The following is a 22,883-nucleotide window of genomic DNA, read 5'->3' as shown; positions in this document are numbered from 1 at the left end:
ATCTCAACATTCCTTTAAAAAGCTTTGCAAGACTGGCCAGTCTTATGATCCTCATATTGTAGACCACAGGTTTGAGGCTGAGGGAAGTGTTGCTCTCATGAGGTCACCTAGAAAGTGGGGACCTAAGATGGCACTGAACTGGGATCCTCCTATTACTGCCCACCAACTTCACGAATGTAGTTCACTATGCGGCAACAACAATCACATGGAGCAACTGAAAACAGTCATTGTGTAACATATCAAGTGGGCATCAATAAGATGACTTGATATTTCACAGGACTTAGCTCCAGAGTCTGTTTTCAGTGGCTGGGTTTGAACCTAGACAAGTATAAAGCCATCAGAAAAATAAGTGCATTGAAACATGCACAGAGTGCATTTTCTTCCACAGCACACTGAGCAACAACAAGCCACAGATCTGGGATTAGGACTTCCAAGACAGAGGGCATGACTTCTACTCTGGCCCTGGCCCAAGAGTCCTTCATTTTACGAATTAAGCAATGAGATGGATGGCTTGGATAGGCGAGTGGAGAAAGAAACACAAGGTTAGGCAGTTCTGAAAACGGTATGAAATGGAGTAGGATGCAGGGGTGAAGACACCTTCTTTTCACCCCACTAAAGTTTGCTAATGCACCCTGTACATTCCCCAGCTTCTTCCCGGATAAGCCCTAGCCAAAAAGCTTGCCCGGCCTGTGCATAAGCAGGGCGTAATTACTTGTTAATTAAGAGCCTAACAAGATGAGCAGATGGTTTGAGAGAATCCATCACAAGCCCTGCCGCTCTCTGAAGAGAAGAAAAGGTTACGCTGTGAGAGCTGGAGGGGGAAGAAAGACAGAGGGGAACCCAGGAGTCCTGCTTCTCACCATCCTCTCTTATAGTTCACTAGATCTGCCTACACCTGCTCCTTGATGAACCCTCAGCCTTTCCCTGTTACGTAAACCAGTGGCAAGACAGGAGTGAGCCTGAACAGACAGGTATGGAGGTCTAGCAAAACATTTTTTGCCCATTTTTTGCTCACTGAGCTCAGAGTTGCAGTATAATAGTAAGATAATCCCATTAATTCTGGTAAGGAAGGGGGAGACCATAACTCTGTTTTTAGTTCTAAGCTACTATACCACATTCCTCAGCCCCCAAGAACCCACGGATCCAGTTTCGGCCAAACTATTCCTGAAAACCCAGAAGTCCCAGCATCTGGTGTTCCCCAGTTCTACTCGTTCCCTCTTTCAGAAAACCCAGACTGGCAAGAGAATAAGAGTGTGTGTCAATAAACTCAGGTTAGGGAGGAAGGCGTGATCTGCTCCTAGTGGCCCCTGCTGGGCTCAGTCAGACACCACCGCTTTGCTTTTCAACTTGTCAGGGGCTTTATTTTTTAAAGCCAGGTTGACTCCTTGCTCCCTGAGGATGGTTTTGGGATGGAGAGATAAGCTTCCCTGCTGGGTAGGGGAAATGAGGGCTTGGAGAGAGGTGGGGGGAAGAGGAGGTGTTAAAGAGATCAGAGCAGTGACAGACCCATGGCACTGTAGGCACCCTCATTTAAAAATGAATGTACAACCTGCTGTTCAGGTCTTTAAAATGTTCTTTTACTTCATAATCCTGCCCAAATATGCAGGTTTTGAACCCATATCTAAACCCCATGGTCTCTCCTCTGCACACAGCACCACTAGTCTGTGGAGCAAACACCTCGTAAGGTAAAGGTAAAGGTACCCCTGCCCGTACGGGCCAGTCGTGTCCGACTCTAGAGTTGTGCGCCCATCTCACTTAAGAGGCCGGGGGCCAGCGCTGTCCGGAGACACTTCCGGGTCACGTGGCCAGCGTGACGAAGCTGCTCTGGCGAGCCAGCACCAGTGCAGCACACGGAAATGCCGTTTACCTTCCCACTATAAAGTGGTACCTATTTATCTACTTGCACTTAAGGGTGCTTTCGAACTGCTAGGTGGGCAGGAGCTGGGACCGAAAGACGGGAGCTCACCCCGCCGCAGGGATTCGAACCGCCGACCATGCGATCGGCAAGCCCTAGGCACTGAGGTTTTACCCACAGCGCCACCTGCGTCCCTACAAACACCTTGTACCTGACCACAAACCCTCCTTGTCATTTCTCTGCCCCTTCCCAGCTCCTTGTCTTGGTGCTCCCACAATGCCCCCCACTCTCCTAGCTCTCTCCAGGACCCTTCCTTGGCTGCCATTTACTAAGGTGAATAATGATATGTGTCTTTGGAGTCATTCAAGGTAGGAGTGCATGAGCTTTAGTATTCCTTGTTGGACAAAAGGGAACATCAGTGATGTTGCTTAAAACCTCGCATACTCTTATGCACGTCAGTCTAGACATTGTCATCCTGTATCCTAGAGTTGAAGTGCAGAAAAAAGCATCAAAATTCATTAGGAGGTTAGAGCATCTTCTCTACTGGGAAAGGCCAAAGCGTTTGAGATTTTTAGTTTTGGAGGGAAGAACTATGAAGAAGGGACAGGAAAGAGGTTTATAAAATTAGATGCAGTGTAGTAAAGTACTGTACAGTAACTGGATAGAGTGAAGTAATTGTTTTTTCCTTCCTCAATCTTATAATACTAGTTCACGTGGGCCATCAATGAAACTGATGGGCAGCAGAGTTGGGACAGACAAGAGAAAGTGGTTCTTTCCACAATGTATAATTAATTCATGGAATTTGCTGCCAGAGGATGTGGTGTGATGGCCACTGGCTTGGAAGGCTTTAATGGGGGATTAGACAAATGCATGGAGAATAAATCTATCAATGGCTACCAGTTACGGTGGCTGTATGGAACATATTCCGAGGCAATGTGCCACGGCATAAATAGTTACTGCCTGACAATGGCAGAAAATATCTACTGCCTTCATGCTCAGTCTGTGAGGCTCCTGAAGGCATCTGATAGGCCATTACAAGAAGCAAGATGCTGGACAAAGTGGATCTTTGGTCTGATCCAATAGGCTCTACGGGCAGCCAGGGTCAGAGGTGCCTTAGTGTGAAATTCCAAGATTTGATGCCCAATAGTCACATGAGCCATGCCAGGCTCCACCCCTTTCAATGTCTGTTAATTAGTAACTTAAATGTGCCCTTATGTGTAGGTTTGCTCATCAGCCCGATTCCCTCTCCCCTTCATTTATCATGGTCTGATATAATCTTCAACCTGCAAAGGATATATAAAGCCAGGGAATGTTCAATTACCAAGGTAGGCATGAGATGCAGAGGGGGGACTTCACACAGGAGAGACCAATGATATTCCATGCTGTTGTTGGGAAAGGATGCAGAGCAGTGTAGAAAGCAAATCTCACAAATTGGTCCAGAGCCAGATCTTTGGCTTCAGGGCTCTGGTTTGGGTTAATTAGCATATGCAAACTAGCAACAGGCAGATTTTTTTCTCAGTTTCCCCAAGGAGATACAGCAAAGATCTTCCTCCACTCTCACCCGCCTCACTGTAGCAAGGAGTCACTGAATTTTGTCTTTGTTTCTGAATTTCTTGTAAACATCCCCCTGGGCTCACAGCAAGCCACTGATCCAATCTTCGCCTTAAAACAGGAATCTTTCTAAGGCAGACAGTGACAGCCAGGCCAGGCCTCGTCCTACATTCAACTCAAGAAGAAATGAAGGTGACGGCAAGAGGAGACAACAGAATATGTCTGGTTACTTGCTGAAGGCAGAAAACTCCTACAGGGGACAGCGGCTCTGGCCTGATACTTGTAAAATTAGACAGTACCAGACCTTCTACCCTAGGAGGTACCAGCTCAATCCAATTTGGCACCCTGTTTGTTAGCTGGGGGCTGATCCACAACCATAATGAACAGTGCTGGCTTCCTCTTTGTGCCAGATCACTGGCTGTTTCCTGCTTTCTGCTCTTGGGTCAAGGCATAAACCTTTGGCTTCGACCACAGAGCCATGATCTGGGCATGCAGTGAGAAATCTCCCAATGATAATATTACAATGTCAGGGTGAATACTGTTGCTATTCACCCCAGTCAAGAAAAAAACAAACCTGGAAGAATATGTGCCTCAGCTCAGGAAAGGGGAAGCAAACCAGTTCCAAATAAATGAAGTAAATTTGAAATCAAATAAATCTAAAGGGAAGGTTTACAAAATGTTAGAACACCACTATGGGGTGAGGTATGAGTGAAAACAGAGATAGCCTCATTGATATTAGTCACTATATGAGCATTTTACACAGGGGCTGTATAGCTGAGAAGTATATGCACAAACTCCCAATATTTTTTTAAAAAATGATTTATTTATTTTTAAAACCCATTAACTTTTAAAGTTCATGATGGTAGGGTGGTTTGCTGGGAGAGTTGTATGCCATTTGTCACTAACTACGAGACCAAAGCAAATTCCAGTAAACACCATGAGACTCCACAAGCCCATTCCACAATTTTTATTTTTATTTTGATAACAGGAGTAGATGCTCTCTTTGGTTAAACCACTGCATTTTCTCCAGGCAAAAAGTAGTACACTTGCTCAGAAAAAGCAACAGAAGTGAAACCTTGGGGAAGATGTCTGCAAGGACAAAGGGGTGTTTACCAAGTACTGCAATGACTGTGTAAGAAAAGCTCTGAGGGACAACTTAGAGGCGTGTATGCATCAAGCTGCAAATCATCTCATGTGACCCTGCACTGCGTAGATCATTCATCCCCAACCTGGTGCCCTCCAGATGTTTTGGATCACAATACCCATGGGCATTGCCCACAATTCATGGGCATTGCCAAGGGAGGGCAGGGGAACAGCTGCCACCCTAAATCAATCAAAATCAATACAAATCTGAGGTTCTGCACCCCCAAACAAAAGCCTGCCCCCCCAACAAAAATCCTAGCTACGCCCATGCCATTATCCCTCACTACATTCAGCCATTCCTTCTTCGCCACAGCTTTCCAACCAGCAATTGTTCCCTCGCTTTTTCATCCATCCATTTGTCTCTCTTTCCCTCACTTGTCCAGGCATCCACACAGAAGAAAACATTAGGGTTCAGAGATCCACCTTAGGACTAACAGTTCTCATATACAGGCTGCAGGCCTGGAGTGCAGTAAGATGCAGGTGAAACTTGCTGCTTCTCCTTGTCCCTGCTATGTAGTGCTATGTAGTGCTTTTTCATTGCTGCTGCAGCAGCATGCTTCTTCCTGATTTCAGATTGGGACACTCAGCTGGATTCAGCAAAGTGAAAAAGGTAGCCCAACACCAGGCCTCTGGAATAGCTTGCCCTTGAGGCATTCTCAGAGGAACAGAAATTGAATTTCGGATGGCATGAATCTGCTTAAATTCCAAACAAACAAACAAGTCCTCCAAGCAAACAAGGCAGCTACATGTGCTCATAGGCCAGGATCTGAGCTTTTATATTTGAGGGCAGAAAACAACTTCACATACATATACACGTGGCAGTTTACGAAGACCAGTTATTGATCCTGTAGGATATTCCTCCTGTAGGATCTTCAGCTTTACCATATGACAGAGCTTGCTGGCTAGAACCACATGGAGCTATCTGGCCTATTCTCTAATACTACATGTCTACTGCGGAAGCTGTCCACGTTGCAGAGGATTTTCAGTACATCCTATGACGCACAATCAGTTCACACAGTGCATTAGCCAGGCGTGGGGTGGCCTCACTGGTGGTGAGCCTGAGAAGAGAGCATGACCAAGAACACAATCCATATATCTTGTGGCTCTGCATGGCAGGAGAAGGTGGGCGATGATGGGCAAGCTTCACAGAAAGACACGCCTGCCCTTCCTAATCTCCTTATGTGAGAGAATCCTGACAAACTTCTGGAAAGAAACGACAACAGAATACAATCTGAAAGAAGTTTCTCTACGATGGCATGTTGCCCATACATATGTTTAGAGATAGGTGTGAGCCAAGGGGCTTCCAAATTCACTGTACTCAAGGCCCCAGGAAATATCTGGACAGCCTGATGACGATCTGCCTATATAGCGACATCATGGAGCATGGTGCTTCATAGCACAAGAGAACAAGTCTCTGCCCCAAGTAGCTTATAATATAAAATCTGACATAAGGGAGAGGAGAGCCCTTTTACTGCAAATGTTAAATTGTGAGCCCCTTGGGGCGGAAACCTGTCCACTTCAATTTTGTAAAGCGCCATGTATTTAGGTTTCACCACAGCAGGATATGGAGGCTAAGGGGTTATGCCAAAGGCTTCATGGGAGAGGTCCTCTGCCATGTCTCCCACTAACCATTCCCTAAACACCCTTCCTTTCTTTCGATCCACTTATTCCAATGTTTACAACCAGCCAACAGTCCTTAACATGTAAGCACACGTGACTCCCACTAAACAGGTTCTTCTTCCCTTGAACCCCTTTCCTGCTTTCTTTTCTTTTGCTCTCTGTCTCGTCTCCCCCCCCCCTTTCTGATTTAATCTCCAGGATCTCCACACTTCTTGGCTGCATGATGCCAAGTTATTATCAACTCAGAGACAGAAAATGATTCCCTCAGTCATTCTCTCCCTGCTGATGCAGCTGAACATTGCAGTTATTTCGTAGAGAGCCTGACGATGAGGGGTGGGATTCCCGTACAAATAGCTGCTGCCGTCTCCCCAGAGTCAGCTGCATCTCAGCTCCCTGGAAGCCTCCAGGTGCAAATGAGAATGAAACTCAGCTCAGTTACACACTAGTCTGCAACACCACTAAAATCACACACATTTGGGTATAGTGGCACCTTAGTCCCATCAGACACATACAAAGAAATCACAGCAGACACAATGATGTACTAGATAAGGTCTCTCTTTGAAGAGGTGTCTACTACGCACTTCAATGTGACTGCGGGAATATATGTAAACACCAACACAAACATGTAGCACACATGTTCCCAGTGCCTATTTCATGCCTAGAAAATGGCTATGGAAATGACCATATGCAGTACACACAAATACAGCCTTCGAATATACCAGCCGCATAAAGACATCATCCATCAAAATTACACAATACGGGCACAGAAAATAACTTTGGGGAAGAACACACTCACACATCAGTACTACTGCAAACATTTCATAATATACCACAAATACCATCATAATGGTCACACACGTTTACAGCGGCATGGTGGCTATAAGAAAACAGCCAGAAATGCATCACAGCCACGCAACACCACCAAGACACACAATGACACCTAGACAACATACATGCCACCAATGTAACAAATGCACAGGAATTTATAGCAGAACACACAGAGACATAAAATCAAGCCATAACTCAGCCCTCGTGTTAAAAGTATGATATCAAATCAGCCACTGTGTCAGGATCCAGGATAGCTGTTGAGAAACAGGACTTTACTTGACACGTTACTTCAAGGAAAGCTGCTCCCAGCGCCTTCCATTTTTGCATTAAGAAACTTGGTTATAACCCAAGATTGCGCTACGCAACCTTTTGACCAATGTTTCAAGGCACAAAGACAGGTTACAAAACTGTAAAGCACACAAAAATACAATTGCAAACACACACACACCAACCAGCAGCAGCTAAAGATTTTTTTCCACGTACAGCACAATTGAGCCAATGCAGACTTGAATAAATGAGGCTTCAGAGGTTTTGGGGAATTGGGTGAGAGAGACCAGCAGCAACGAGGCTCTATGAATCTCTGTGGGTGGGAAGTTTCCAAGGTGTGGGATCGCCACTGAGAAAGCCCTCCCCCTTCATATTAATCAGCCTGATGGGTCTCAAGCACTGCTCTTAAGGCTTGGTCAGGCTGTAGGCTGCAGGTGTATAGCTAGCTCTGCAAGGGCTAATGAGCCTTTAGGACAGAGAGTGGATGAACTGTCTCCCCTATGGCTTGATGGTGCCCTTGCCCTGTTCCCTCTCAGACCTTCTCTTTTGCCAAGTAAAGGCTTTGACCTCCTGTGACAGGACATCTAGAACAGCCTTTCCCAACCCGGAGCCTTCCAGATACCATTTGTGCCCAGGCTGGGGAAGGCTGATGCAGAAAGAGCATCTGGTGATGTAGCAGTGCCAAAAGCAGATGGGCTGCCCCTGCAATCTGCCTCTGCTCGTTTTGCTGGCTCACAGGCCATGAGTGATGCCTTTTCACCTTTGAGCATCGTCCTATGGACTTTTCTATGGCAGGGTAGCTCACTCAGCTGAAGTCTGATTTTTCTTCCCCCACCTTTTAAAAATCCCATGCCTTTTAAAGTCTTCTGATGCCCTCAAGCCCATAGCCCTCTCACTCTTCTCCCCATCCTGTCATGCGCTACCCTGAATCAGGGCGGCTCCTTTTCATTTTCCCCTCTTGCTTTCGGAGCGTTCAGTGACTAGCGTTAATTTTCATGCTGACTGCAGCCCTGACAGGTGGCAAGTCCCATGGGAGGCCTGCAGCAAACCCACGAGGTGCCAACGCCTCCCTGGTATGCAGCGGGCGAGACCCGCAAGCCATGCCACTGCTTAATTTAGCTTTCATATCAAATTGGGAAATCAGCGGAAAAGCTACAACATAAACAGGCCCGAAGTCCCAAGGGGAGCCCGTTAAATTAACCCAGTATGCTACAGGCTGGCTTCTGTAAAATACCCCAGGCTGAGATAACAGAGGGAGGCTTGTGGGAGTTGAAGGAGGGGGAGGAATAACTCAGGTCTGGGACTATGGCAGTGGGGAAGGAGGAGGAGCTATGATTAGAACTGGCCCATAATCTAGACGGATGGGACTTTTGTCCCGGACGCACTGGCTCTGCAGAGGTTCCAAACCGCCAGCTGCCACTGCTGCGGCAGGCACAGGGCTGTGAGTTCAACCCTTTTCAGCCGCCTTGCAGTTGTGAAATTAGAGTGCCACCCAGTGGCTGCGACCTGCAGTGAAGTCCCTAATTTCCATTCTGCTCATTGCCCCGTATTTTCCAGCACCACAGAGAAAGAATTGCCACTTCAATGGAGATGGTGAGGCTGGGATGGGGCAGAATCCAGGACAGCTTCTCACTGACACAGATCAGATTGTTTAGATCCAATTACTGACATGAAAATGCATCTTTAAACGCAATAAAACTGAACAGTGAGCTAGTTTGGAGTGCTACCCATTCACGTTCCCCCATAACATGCCCTTGCCCTACCCCCACCCCAAACAATGAATTGGCAATGGAGCAATCCCAGGTGGCTGGATGAATCCAGCCTTTCTCCTTAATTGATAAGGTTCCTTGCCAACGCAGGTGGGCAAGAAGCCTGCATTTGAACAACAAGGGTGAAGTCATTGTCTGGCCTACACACCGGGAATGGGGAGAAAGGCATATTTTTGCCCTCTGGCAGAAGAAGGAATGCTAGATTAAACAAGTTAAACAAGGGAAATTCAGAAGGAGAGTAGCAAAGGGGGCAAAAGGAAGTCCACATGGCCAACTTTGGAGGGGAGAGATCTCCTGCAGAGATCATGACTCTGGAGTGGAGCACAGGCTTGGGAAGACCTTCACCAGAAACCCTAAAGAGCCACTGCCAATCAGAATAGAGAATACTGGGCTCGATGGACCTATGGCCTGATCTGATATAAGCCAACTTCCTATGTTCCTACTGAGATGGAAGCAGGAGCTGGAGCCACTAGCCTGCTGTCAGCACCTGACATCCTTGGGCAGCTGCCAGGTCCCCTGTGCAGGGATCCCAATGTAGATGTCCACCCTCTCAGTGTCCTTTGAGGGACTCTGAGCAACAAAAGAAGGCTAGATCGAGCCACTCTTTTATTTTTCCACTCTGCTCTCAACCCAACGTTGCTCTGGAGCATTGTGGGAAAACTAAAGGGCTGAGAGACCCAGTTGCCCGCAACTGCTTGGAAGGGATACAGGCTCCTAAGCTTGCCAGGGCTCGCTGACAGAGGAAGGGGCTTACCAGAGGATTGTTTGCCCAGGACACTCCTCAAAGCTAGCGATCACTCATGTGTGAAACTGCCATTGACTCATTTAGTTTAGTACTGTATACTATTGACTCCCAGCAGCTTGCCAAGGTCTCAAGACACTAGGAGCTGAACCGCAGAACGTCTGCATGAAAAGCATGAGTTCTACCACTAAGACATCACCAGCAGTCCTCAGGGAAACCTCCTAAATTAACTCAGTATGTTACAGGCTGGTTTCAAAAAAACCCCACTCTAGGTTGAGATAAGTGGGGAGGGCTTTTAAAACTTGGAAGGGATGGATCTTTACCTTAAAAGAGGGAATTGGGGTCCCACTCACACCAGCACACATACACAAATCAGTTGCGTTGGAAGGTAACTACTGGAACACGAGTATAAACTAGAAATTGCATTTGTATTTTATTTTGTTCAGCAACTTTGTTCTGTATTCCTCTTACTCTTTATCCAACCGGTCATTCCTATCCTAACAAAACTCTTCTTTGGTTTACCCTAATTGGACAAAAAAAGCGCATTGTGCTCATGAAGTAGGACACTGAGGTAAGCTGTCAGCTTTAGGGTACTGACTCTACGGAGATACCGATTCTTTATCTAATGGTCACATGCTTGAAAGGGCTCTGGGACTGAGGCAGGCACTGCTGCAGTTCCCCACAAGTACAAATTTCAAGAGAAATTTGCTTGCAGCTTGGGATAGATGAGGCTGGGCACATACCTGATGCCCAGGTGTGAGTGAGTGGGAATTCACTGGTGCTGATTTGGCAATACAGAAAGCCTGGCCAAGGGTATCAGAAGAGTTTGTCACATTTGTGCAGCAGTGGGATTGGAGCTAGTGTTGGGAAAGACTGCTTTAAGAGGAAAGTCTCTCTCTCTCTCTCTCTCTCTCTCTCTCTCTCTCTCTCTCTCTCACACACACACACACACACGATTCTATGAATACACACAAACACACCCCTACACCTGCTCTTCAGGAATTATTGTTTGCACACAGCCTTGGGTGTGAAGCACTATTTCAGCTCCTTGCTCTGCCATGAAGCTCACTGTGTGACCTTGGGAAAGACACAGTCTCTCAGCCTAACAACTTGGCTTCACGGGGCTGTTGTTATGAGCTGACAACTGCAAATCCCATCCTACGTTGAAAAGTGTTACAGGCATTATAAATAAGAGAAAGCTGAGGCTGAGCTGTAAGGAAAAGCCCAAGATGGAAAGCAAACCACCCTGGCAAATTATTTGTGCAGGTCTTTTGACTAGCCAGGTGGCTTCTAACCAAGGAGGAACTGCCCCACTCCACAACTATCTTTGCTAACACTCAACTCCTTGCCCCCACCTGCATCTGGCTTCAGGACCTGGTTTGTTAGCAGATATAAAGAAGCAACTTCATGAGTCAAACCAGTGGACAGTCCAATGCAGTAATGTCTGTCCCGACATTTTAGGCAGGGTTACCCAATATTTTTGACAAGAGATGATGGGGACTTTACACAAGTAAAGCAGGTGCCACAACCACTGAGCTATGGCCCTTCTGGAAAGTTAGGGTTGCTGCCTTACTCTGGCAGTTCCTGGAACCTTTCTTAGCTGCACCATAGAGAAAAATTCATTAAGTAAAAGCATTCCTCATGCTGAGAGGAGCCTCACCTATTGAATTTCTGGCTGACATGCAGCTGTTTTAAGGCACCAGAGCCTTGCCAGAAGAAATGTAAAAAAGGCTGCAAGACTTCCAAATTGTTGCTTTTTTTCAGCATTCAGGAACTTGACACCTCTCAACCTGCCAGAAAGGTTCTTCACCTCTGTTCTCAGAGGCAGCTCAAGACAGACAATGCAAAAATGCCACCCAGGCAAAAATCACATCAAGTAAACTAAATCATTGCCAGTTTCATGCCTTTTAAAGTGTGGCACAACCTTGGACTTCATAACTGTTGGGTTATCCCCATGTGCTGTAACAAACATATAGTAGCACCTGCCCTTGTTCAAAAGGTAGGAGTCTGGTGCCACGTTGATGTGACCCTGAAGTGCCATAGCCTGTGATGCCTCTACTGTGGTGCCCCCTGCTGATGCCCTCCAACTTCTCAAGCTGCTGTTTCTCTTCTTCCTTGCCCTTTCAGCGGTGGCTTACTATCGTACAGCATCCAACTGTCACTGTCACCAGCAGCCAGCAGCTTCAGCTGCCCGCCACCAGAACCTGCCGGTGCGCTGCCTGCCTTGTCACATTATGGGATGCGACCCTCCCGCTCGACTGCACACAGCAAGTTTCTGGCTGAGCCGTGGCAGCCGGCAGGCTTCGGGACATGCTTGTTAGCAATTTATGATCCTGCTGAGGATAGATGGCAGCCTGCAGGGCTGGGATTCAAAGGAAACTGGGATTGCTGTAATCTCAGAGACACAAGGCGGGGGTGGGGCAGCGGAGAGAGCGCTGTACCAAGGCCAAAGCAGTAGGGAGTCCTGTAGTGTGGATATCTGGCCAAGGCGAAGCACTGGTGCAAAACACAGGAGCTGCTGGGGTTGGGAACTGGTTTCCCAGGGAGCAAGTTTTGTCTCTACTTGGCAGCCCTTGGATAAAAGTTTCAACAGATTTTAAGAACTCTTTTTGTTTGTTTCTTAAGCAGGCTTGTAAGTTATTTACCAAGTTGCTTATGGCGAGTTAGAATCCCCTTCACATTTGCAAACGAAAAGAAAATGGTTGGTGTTTGTTATTCTTAACAGAACTAAATCTAGCTATGCCTGGACAGGCAGATTGCAGCAGAGGGAGAGAAGCAAGGCAGGATCACCCTATCAACTCTGCTGAGAAACCAATTCCATCAGGCTTCCCCTCTCCCCCATCTATCATTCAGTCACATCCATTCCATCAGGTTTCAGCAGAGGGAGAGATGGGTTTGGCTCCTCTTCTGTTTCAACCATTTCTATTCCAGCTGGTTATTGTAAGAACTTTGCAATTTAGAAATAAAGTCTGAGTTTGCTTTTTTTTTTTTTCCTTCTTCCCTCTTCAATCTCTTCTTTCGTGCCATGACTTTGTGCCGTGACTTTGTAATCCTGAGATCAGGGACTCTCCTATTTCTGATCTTTGTAAGCCACTCTGGGAACCTTTTCGGCTGAAAGTCCAGGTAAATATGTGCTGATTAAGTCATTAAATAAATAAATATTGTTCATATCTAGGAACAATTACGGGCTTTTTAGCAAAACTGGGTAGTGGTGTTATTTTAAAGAATGGCATGTGCCACTGCTGAATGTCGGGTTTTCCCATGAATATTTTAAATTCAGTTTGTAATAAAATGAACGTAAGAAGAGCCTGGATCAGGCCAATGACACATTGAGTCTAGGAGCCTTTTTCTCATAGCGGCCAACCAGATGCCCGAAAGGAGCAGAGTGCAACAGCACTCTCCCACTCCTTGGAGTTCCAGCAATTGGCATTCAGAGGACTACTGCCTCCAACAGTGTACATTCAGGTTTCTGTTGACACAAGGCTCTGAACTGAGACCTGAGTGTACGCTGTTTGTACAGTGGAGAGGGCTCAGTAAGTATGAAAATTGGGGAACTCAATTGGGAGTTTCAATTTAAAATGTTGGGAGTGTATGCAAGAATAAGCAAAATCCACATGAATATAATGGACTAGGGTGGGTGAAAGGAGCTTATGCTGTGATTGAAGTATTGCTTTTGCCCTTTTATTTTATTTTCACCTAGTTGAGTATGCACTCAGTGACACAGGAGATTGCACAGTAAGGTTGTCACCTTTCTTTGTCTCGACAGGGACTTCTCATGTGTTTGACAGTAAAAAATCCAGATATTCTACAGTGGCATTGCCATGCAGCTGTTAAAGGCATACACCTTAAGGCGGTGGGCCTTTTGCTGCTCTCTCCTGCCATTTTTAAACCACTCAAGAGCAAGAGGATTTTGCTATTTTATCCTGTGTGTGTGTGTGTGTGTGTGTGTGTGTGTGTTTTGCTTTACACCTTAGGATCTAGAGGACTCTGACAACTCTGACTTGGCCAGATTAACCCCCCAAAACTTGACTCTGCCACTGCCAGATCTGTACTTAGCTCCACATCCAGCCACCATTTTTTTTTTATTTCAAAAGTTGGCGATGCCAAAAACTTTGTGTGTTCCCACTGCCCCTGACACAAAAGTAGGGATTTTATAGTTCAAATTGTCCTCTCCTTGAAAGCTTCTTATATTTTCTCAGCCACACACATATCGGCTGGGTTCTGGGGAAATCTCTTTCAGTAAAAGGATATTACATATAATGACATCTCATACTTCTTAAATTCCTTGAGAGTTTGGTCAAAAATCCAAAATACAGAATTAGTGCAACTTTGTCAGCAGAATCTTCTACAGTTCTCTACTCACACAGAGGCATAATTATTCGTAGCTGACTAAGTGAGCTGCTTCAATATAAACTCACCATGTAAGTACAGTACTCTTCTCTAGCAGGCAAGTCACGCCAGTCCCTATGTCCCGCTGAAATCCAGTGGATAACCTTTTGAATAAGAAAAAGGGAGAAAGGTGAATGAGGTACTAACAAGCGCACTCCTATGTATTCCCTCAAAATTGAGCCCCACTGGACTCAATGATGATTACGCTCAGGTAAGTGCAGCATAAGCTAGGCAACTGTAGGAAAGGAGACTATTTGCGACTCTTTTTATTTGGTTTTGTTTTACGTGGTGGAAAATGACATAGTTGAGGTCATACTGAATTCTGTCTTCCAAGAGCGGTTGGGATTAGAAATCATAGAATTGTAGAGGCAGAAGGGACCCTGAGGATCATCTAGTCCAATCCCCTGCAATGCAGAAATATGCAGCTGCCCCATATGGGGATCAAACCTGCAACCTCTGTGGTATCAGCACCATACACTAACCAACAGAGCTATCCAGGCAATTAATTCCTAAGAAAATAAAGACTGCAGTTCGCACCTGCTCAAAAAATCACCTCCTTTGACATAGAAATCCTGCCAGAAATCCCAAATGTTTGAGAGCTAGCTGTGGCTATTCAGGAACAGTCTGCCCATGCTCAGAGACACAAGTACTTATTATGCATATGCCATGGCTAAGGTCTAGTGCTAAAAATAAACTAATGCTCTAGTTTGCTTAGTATGGCTGGCTGCTTTTGTTCTTCTGCGTATATAAACTCCTATGTTTGTAATAAAAACCTTTAAACCACTTTCACGGATGTCTTACTTATGTACGGTGGTACCTCGGGTTAAGTACTTAATTCGTTCCGGAGGTCCGTACTTAACCTGAAACTGTTCTTAACCTGAAGCACCACTTTAGCTAATGGGGCCTCCTGCTGCCGCCGTGTGATTTCTCTTCTCATCCTGAGGTAAAGTTCTTAACCTGAAGCACTATTTCTGGGTTAGCGGAGTCTGTAACCTGAAGCGTATGTAACCCGAGATACCACTGTATATATTAAATAAATCTGTCAGCCAATAAACTGGCCCTTTGATTGATGACAATGTTCCACTTATTGCCATATGAAGGACCATAGCTCAGTACAAGCCAAAGGTCCCTGGTTCCATCTGCAGCATCTGTGGGTGGAGTTGGGAGACTCTTGCCTGAAACCCTGGAGAGCAGCTGCCAGTCAGTGTAGACAATACTGAGCAAGATGGACCAATTGTCTCACTCAATATAAGGCAGTTTCCTATGTTCCTATCTCAGTAGTAAAAACTGTGTATTTGTATGCATTTTAACTAGATAATTAATTCATTGAAAGTGAGGAGAGAACGAGAGGATAGTGATTTTTAAGTGCTGTGAAGTAGAATAATTTATAGAATTACCGCGGCTGGGTTTATGGGGAGAAAAGCAACAGGCGCCTGAAATGGAGGATACCACTGAGCCTTTTAGTAGCACTTTAAAAACAAAATTTAAATAAATCAATAGGGCTGCGGTGAATAGTCGGTTGCCATGGTAATGGAACCAATTGCCCTTTTCTGAAATGGCGCTTCGGGATAGCGCTCTTTGTGGGGGAAGGGAGTCCTCTGCCCTGTTCCAATATGTCCTTTGATAACTTGCCCACACTTAAAATGGCCGTTTCGGGGGAAAATTAATAGGTGTATCAGTATGCAGTGCACGGCCTCTTTAGAGACAGCGCGGCTGCCGACTGCCCTTTTCTAAGATGGTGGCGGTCCGGGAGTAGCGCCTCTCAAAATGGCGGCAGGCATTCTCTGCCCATACTCAAAATGGCGCTCACTTTTTACCGTGTTTTCAAAGAGTAAAGCCGCGCAAACCATAAAAATGGGCTACCGCCATTCCATCTTCCCACAACTCTGATTTCCAGCGCTGACTTTCAGAGAGAAACTTCTCTAAGACTGCATTTATTTAAAACAGCAGTTTCCCTTAATAAAGATGGCGGCATTCTTCTCTTTTAAAAAATGTGACAGGGTGCTAACGCTTAATACGGCTTCTAAACTCTCTTACCTAAAATACAGTATCTTAATTTGAATTCAAAGTGCGGAAAGAAGGCTTTGACCCGCTGAGTTACTAGGGGCAGGTTTTTTGAACCCCAACCGTGAGAGGGAGAATGACTAACGTTTTCCAATATGGCCACCTGCTCCTTTTTCCTTTTAACTGAATTAGCGTTTCCCTTTTGAGAAACGTAGACTAAAAATCTTAGAGCGATCATTCCAATAGTCAAACACGGGACAATGATCGTTTTGACGTAATTTTCCCTCGGATGTCGAGTGAAAGTGATAGCAGCCCAGAGGACACAATGCAGAAATTCACTAATATGTAGTGTAGCTATGGTTGGGCAGAAGCGTGCCCCAAAGTAGAATCTACCTGAAACGGGGTTTTATACTCTTAAGCTCTTGTTTTGTGTGACGAATGTGCGTGTCTGTTTGTATAAAATCTCAAAACATTTGCAAATTGTGCCGCAAATGCAAATCAAATACTCAGCCTTCTTTTTTATTCCTAACGGGTAGGATGGGGCGCTGAAGCTGAATAAATTACAAGAACTCTGCAATTGAAGTCCAGGGATTTTATATTTAAAAATTAACGCTACACCGCATCCAGCCTTTGGCACAACAAGCACCCTTTTAAACGGTGTTTAACAACTTTATTAATAATTTAATTTATTAATCACTTCCTATGAAACATCCCAAAGCGATTGATGATAAAAAAGGTATAGCTTCATAGGGACAGAACTACCTAAACCGTACAGAAACTTATTCTTGTATGCTACTACAGTGGCAAGAACGTTAATTGCCATAAAATGGAAAGAAGCAAAGGAAGAATGGATACAAAAACTTACGGAATTTGCAGAAATGGCGAAACTTACCAGAAGAATAAGACATCAAGATAACACAATTTTCATAAAAGAATGGAAATGGTTTATTGAATATTTAGATAAATTGTAAACAGATAAAAACATTGGCAGGATTATTGTAATAACCTGCAGTTTCATATATTTAAAGATGAATAAATGAGCAAATTAAGTTAATTCGGACATGCAGAAGATATTAAAAATAAATTTAATAAACCGTAGAAAGAGGGGTTCTGAAATGTCAAAATGATTGCAAAATTAGTGTATAAACTTGAAAAGTAAATCTTTTTTTAAAAAAAATAAGGAAGGTCTAGCTTCTCACCTGACCAAGTTATTTTGAAAATTGAAAATCTTCCATACAAAATACACCTCAGCGGTATTTAAAGTTTAAATCAATTTAAAGTGGTCTCTGGAATGCCCTCGCAACTCAAAAGTCAGAGCTTTACATGCAGTGAAGTCCTGCTAACGAGCTCCTCAAACAGAAATGTGGACACTGTAAATCGAGGTGCTCGCGGTAGTCTCCCATTTCTGCGTCTATGTTGAGTATACGTCATCGAAGGAGGAAAAGGGATGCCGAGCCCATAGTGGGGCGTGGCTATGGAGAGCAGCTGCCCGCTTTCAAGATGGAGGAGCCCAGCACATGGGATGAGCCGAGCAGCGGCTCTAGTAGCAGCAATGAGGAGGATGAGGACATGGAAATGGAGGAGAAGGGGCAAGAAGAAGAGAAGGGTCGAGGGGGAGCTTATGTGCCAGGACAGGGGGCTCCTCCAGCACCTGGGGAAGAACTGGTGATGGACGAGGGTGCCTATCGCCTCTATCATCGCGCAGGCACAGGTCAGATCATGTATTGGAAGGGGGTGGGGTCTGTCTTTTTGGACTGGAAGGTAAGGGGACGCTTGCTAAGGTGAACGGGAAAGGATTCCAAGATTGTAGACAGAGAGGAATGGAGGTGGGAATTTGTCAGGGTATAGATGCATTGGTTCTTCGACGTGGACCACACGGGTTAGTTTGGTTGTATAGACGAGCCTGATTCCTAAAGACCTCAGCCACAAATATTATGGGAATGTGGCATGGCATGTGATGAGTGGCTGTAGGTTAGGAGCATCCTTTAGGGGCAGGAAGATATGGTGTGTGTGTATGTATATATATATATATATATATATATATATATATATATATATAGGATAGGTTTAAAGCGACAAGGGGTATGCACTGAACCTCATTTGTAGCAAACCCATGACCTCTTAACCCTCACCAGCCACTTTGGTAAAGTTGCAAGAGCTGTGGCTAAATAGTAAGATTCAAAATAGATTCCACTGCATGTTTTTCCACAAAGTTAGTAATTGTGAGTACAGAACTAGGAGCTGAGGGCTGTGCCGGACCTCCTGTTGTACTATTTATATCAAAAAGGTGAAACAAATATTAAAAACACCACAAAGCAATTTCAGCATAAATATTTCTGGCAGAAAGGCCTAAAACTAAATCCGCAGTAAATTTACATACCACGTGTTACATATGTGTATATGTTAAGATACGAACAATTGTTTGCATACGGCAAGGAAGGTTATGACTGTAAATCAACGTGATGAAGAAAACTCACAGTAGATATGGGGGAAAGAGGGGAATTGCCACAGAAAGGAATGCTGATGTCCCTGTGTCTCCTTCAACCCTGTGCAGGTTCCCCTTGCTTGAGCTTTGACATTTTGCGAGATGCCCTGGGAGAGAATCGAACCACCTACCCGCTGAGCCTTCTCCTTTGTGCTGGAACTCAGGCTGAAACTGCCAATGCCAACAGGTGAGTTTGTGAGGAGCTTGGCTTCCAGCAAGCCAGCCACACTTGTCCTACTGAAGCCAGGACAAGAGGGTCTATAGCAGGGATGTGGGACCCCTGGCCTTCCCTTGTTAGACTCAGCTTTGCAGTCAGTTGTCGGGAATGCTGGGAACTGTAGTTCCCACCATCTGGAGGGCCAGAGGTTCACCATCCTTGAAAACACCTTCTTATAGACCACTGAAATGTCTCATTTTCTCTCCCCCCTCCCTGCAAATAGGCTGATGGTGATGAAGATGCACCACCTCTATGGGACCAAACGCGCTGGCAAGGATTCTTCAGGGTCAGAGAGTAGCAGCGACAGTGAAAGTGATGAAGACGAAGAGAAAAAACCCCAACTGGAACTGGCCATGGTCCCCCATTATGGGGGTATTAACAGAGTTCGGGTACGAACCATATTTCCTGCTGGTCTCTCACTCTGCTCTGGCACAGTTCTCTACCTTAATGGTCTGTTGTTGTTTTGATAGGTGACAGAATTAGGTGGATCACAGATCGCAGCGGTTTGGTCTGAGAAGGGGCAGGTGGACATATACGACCTACAGCGCCCCCTCGTGGCCCTGTCCGACTCTCAAGCCATGGCAGCCTTTCTGCGAGAAGAGCAGGCCAAGATCAAACCTGTCTTCTCATTTGCTGGGCATATGACGGAAGGATTTGCTGTGGACTGGTCTCCCAAGAAACCAGGTAATCAGCTGGGATGGAATGGGAATGGAGTTGGCAGAGCTGGGAACATAGGCACAGGAGACCTGGACCGGCGGGACTGCAGTTCAGAATAACTTGTGCCTCACCTATTCCAGGGACTCTTTTGACTGGTGATTGCAACAAGAACATCCATCTGTGGACACCCAAGGAAGATGGATCATGGCTTGTAGACCAGCGGCCTTTCACAGCCCACACTGCATCAGTGGAAGACCTGCAGTGGTCCCCAAATGAAGCTACGGTGAGGAAGTGGTTTGATGGGTGCAGCTTGCTTTACAGTGAAAATTTCTGTGCTTGAGGAAATGTTAATGTGCTTCCTAATTACCTGGGACTTAATCAAAGTGTTTCAAATCAGCTAAGGCTGCATTTTTTATTTTTTAAAAAGGCAGTTGCCTATTATTTCTCTTGCATATACTTGGCCACAAGATTGGTTGAATGGAATCTGAAATCAGATTAGCCTTGATTTATATTTTTAAAAAAGCTAAGTCGAAGATCAGATCCTGGTGTCAGGTGAAGTTTTCCTTTCCAGGTGGGCTTGAATTTAAGCTGGTATTGTAAAGCAAAAATGTTCCTTTGCCCACACGGTTTTCCTTTCCTCACATGCTTTGAAATCAAGAATTTTCCTTTATGCTGCCTTTGTGGTTTGAAACCAAATTGTGTGGGCAAAAGAAGCAGGTCTTGTTGACACTTGCACCTGCAAGCCCCACTTTCTGTAGGGGTTGGCTCTATAACTGAGTGGTTCCTGAGTGGAACCAATTCCAGGGTAGCTTGCATTTGCCACTACATTTCAAAGGAATTGAATGTAAGCCCCGCTTGTCAAAGAACAACTCCTGATCCTCTGCAGCTGTATTTTTACCTGCACCCAGCTTGATAAGACATCGGGTGGGGATTTCTTAGGGGTGGGGACTGCCTTACAGCGGCCATATTAAGACCCCTGCCAGGCCTAATGCTATGCTCTGCCTTTGCAGTCAGACGTAGTGATGCTTCTGACTACCAGTTGCTGAAAACCACAGGAAAGTGCTCTGGTTTTGCTTGCAGGCTTCTCATGGGCATCTGACTGGCCACAGGGAGGACCGGAAGCTGGGCTTGATTGGCCTGATCCAGCCGACTCTTCCTGTGGTCTGAATTAGGCCTGCAATACAGAGGTTCTCCACTGCATCACTTTGCATGGCTTTTTCCACATTTCCTTTTACCTGTGTTCCACTGCACTGGATATACCTGTGCCTTTTCTCCTTCCTATTCATTGTGGACAAAATCTCAAATTCTGCAAAAGCTTGACACGAACAGCACAGAATGAACGTATTTATTATACGAAGGTCAATGTACCTAGGCACTGCTTTGCTAACCCAAGCACAGGTCGTTAAGCCAAGATTTGTAATTACCAGGTAACTGGCCAGATTCAGAACATCAGTGCACAAGTTTTGATGCTAAACTTCGACAACAGTTCACAGGGGAAAGGCCGATTTATACGACTTCATAAGAGCATACTGGAATTTGCATAGGGAACAAGGCCTGATGCAGGGACGTGAGAGTTCTCTGCTATATTTAACCATAACAATTCTTTGCTCTTGTACTTGGATCAGGTTTTTGCTTCCTGCTCAGCGGATGCCTCCATCCGCATCTGGGATACACGGGCGCCACCGGGGAAAGCCTGCATGCTGACTGCCAGCCAGGCGCATGATGCAGACGTCAACGTCATCAGCTGGAATCGAAACGAGCCCTTCATCGTCAGTGGTGGCGATGATGGGATCCTCAGGATCTGGGACCTCAGGCAGTTCCAGGTTAGAAATCGCTGTCAAAATATGTTAGGGAAAACCTTTAGATCAGGAGTTGACAACCTAAGGCCCATGGGCCACAAGTAGCCCACGGGAGTCATTTAAGCTGCCCGCGAGCCGAGCCACTCGCTCAGCGAGTCCCCGCATGCTGCGCTAAACCAGCAGCGGCGCAGGGACTCACTTCTGCAGCACTGGAAATCGCAGTCGCGCTCGCTCATGCTCACATGTGATTTGGCCCACGGAGGTATCTCTGCTGGAGTGAACTGGCCCAGGCGAGGTAAACCTTGCCGACCCCTGCTTTAGATGTTGCTGAACTACAACTCCCATCAGCCCCAGTGAGCATGGCCAGGGATGATGGGAGTTGTAGTTCAGCAACATTTGGAGGGACAAAGGTTCCCCACACCTGTACACATTATTTCCCCTTCAAATCTTCTTCACAAGCAATAGCCCTCAAACTGAGCCCTTCTTTTGTCCTCCCCTTTCTCTGCAGAAAGGGTCAGCTGTCGCCACCTTCAAGCAGCACACGGCACCCATCACGTCCGTCGAATGGCACCCTACAGACAGTGGCGTATTTGCAGCCTCCGGCGCCGATGACCAGGTGACGCAGTGGGACTTGGCTGTGGAGCGAGACGAGGAAGCAGAGGCCAAGGACCCAGCTTTGGCCTCCATCCCACCCCAGCTACTGTTTGTTCACCAGGGAGAGAACGACATTAAGGAGCTGCATTGGCATCCGCAGTGCCCTGGCACCCTCATCACCACAGCCCTATCTGGCTTCAACATCTTCCGGACTATCAGCGTCTGAGGGAGAGCGAGGCTTTCAAAATGGCCGCCTGGGGTTTGCGGACCTGTTGCCAAGGGAGGTGCTAAGCCGCAGTACCCTTCGTTGCTTCTTTCAAGATGGCTGCAGTCTCTCCTCCCTGTGGACTCTAAAACCTTCTAAAAAATTGGTTCTTTTGTTGGTTTAATAACTAACTTTTGCTTTTGGAATAGGTCTTCACAGCTGCCCCGATTAAGCTTTGCAGTCTTTTGATGAGGTCATCACCTCTCCCTGTCATCACGTTAATGAGTGATAATGATTAGAATAGCCTTTGCTCTGCTTTATCTACACTCATTCCTCGAACAAATCGGATGATTCAGGTCTCATTGAGATGTTTCCACTCCGCTATGGGAAGAGTTCAAAACAGACTTAATGGCTTTTTCTGTGTGTGGAACCATCCAAACGTACCATGTATAAAACAGTTTGCAAGCATCTAATTAACTGTTCATCAGAGCCTACCACTGATGCTATGGGGGGCGGAGAGGAAATTGTTTGTAAAGAATAATGTATTTTAAATAAATATAAATTATTTTGGAGGGAAGGTGGAAACCCCGTCAACATTTTGACAGGCTGCATTTTTCTAGTTTTACCTCTGCACAAGCTGGGACATACTAAGCCCGCGGCCCTGCACCAGCCATGCAGAGAGAGCCCAGCAGGGGCTCTCTAAGCCTGATCCATTTGCCACTTACTGAAAACAGAGAAGAACTGGGGGGCAGCATTAC

The 22,883-nt window shown here is 45.9% G+C and overlaps 2 protein-coding genes across 5 annotated transcripts in view; one reads left to right on the top strand and one right to left on the bottom strand.

Annotated features, from left to right (window-relative positions):
* The window catches only part of KDELR1 (KDEL endoplasmic reticulum protein retention receptor 1), a 126,935-nt gene extending 110,568 nt beyond the window's left edge, over positions 1-16,367 (bottom strand). The window contains exons 1-2 of one of the 4 annotated variants that reach the window (XM_083584116.1): positions 15,975-16,367; positions 14,194-14,268 (exon numbers count right to left, since the gene is read on the bottom strand). The gene's annotated coding sequence lies outside the window, so the exon portion shown is untranslated. Of the gene's footprint in view, positions 1-14,193; positions 14,269-15,561; positions 15,735-15,974 lie in introns of those variants that run through there. The other 3 variants (XM_083584117.1, XM_083584114.1, XM_083584115.1) reach the window with 3 other exon arrangements.
* A 1,199-nt stretch (positions 16,368-17,566) lies between these two features.
* GRWD1 (glutamate rich WD repeat containing 1) lies at positions 17,567-22,724 on the top strand. Its single transcript, XM_083584096.1, has 7 exons — positions 17,567-17,879; positions 18,723-18,840; positions 19,094-19,259; positions 19,341-19,554; positions 19,668-19,810; positions 21,153-21,350; positions 21,835-22,724. Exons 1-7 carry the CDS (start codon positions 17,582-17,584, stop codon positions 22,144-22,146), a joined length of 1,449 nt encoding a protein of 482 aa, XP_083440222.1. The 5' UTR covers positions 17,567-17,581; the 3' UTR covers positions 22,147-22,724.
* Positions 22,725-22,883: the final 159 nt, after the last annotated feature.

The sequence above is a fragment of the Podarcis filfolensis genome (genome assembly GCF_964270895.1).
Source record: "Podarcis filfolensis genome assembly, chromosome: 13".
In the NCBI taxonomy this organism is placed as follows: domain Eukaryota; kingdom Metazoa; phylum Chordata; class Lepidosauria; order Squamata; family Lacertidae; genus Podarcis; species Podarcis filfolensis.
Note: the sequence above shows the minus strand (reverse complement) of the source record. Positions and strands in the feature narration are given on the sequence as shown.

Coding starts and splice junctions, on each gene's coding strand:
- GRWD1 (XM_083584096.1), top strand. CDS start 17,582: ATGTTGAGTATACGTCATCGAAGGAGGAAAAGGGATGCCGAGCCCATA. Junction 18,841..19,093: donor GAAACTGCCAATGCCAACAG/GTGAGTTTGTGA, acceptor CCCTGCAAATAG/GCTGATGGTGATGAAGATGC. Junction 19,811..21,152: donor GGTCCCCAAATGAAGCTACG/GTGAGGAAGTGG, acceptor TACTTGGATCAG/GTTTTTGCTTCCTGCTCAGC.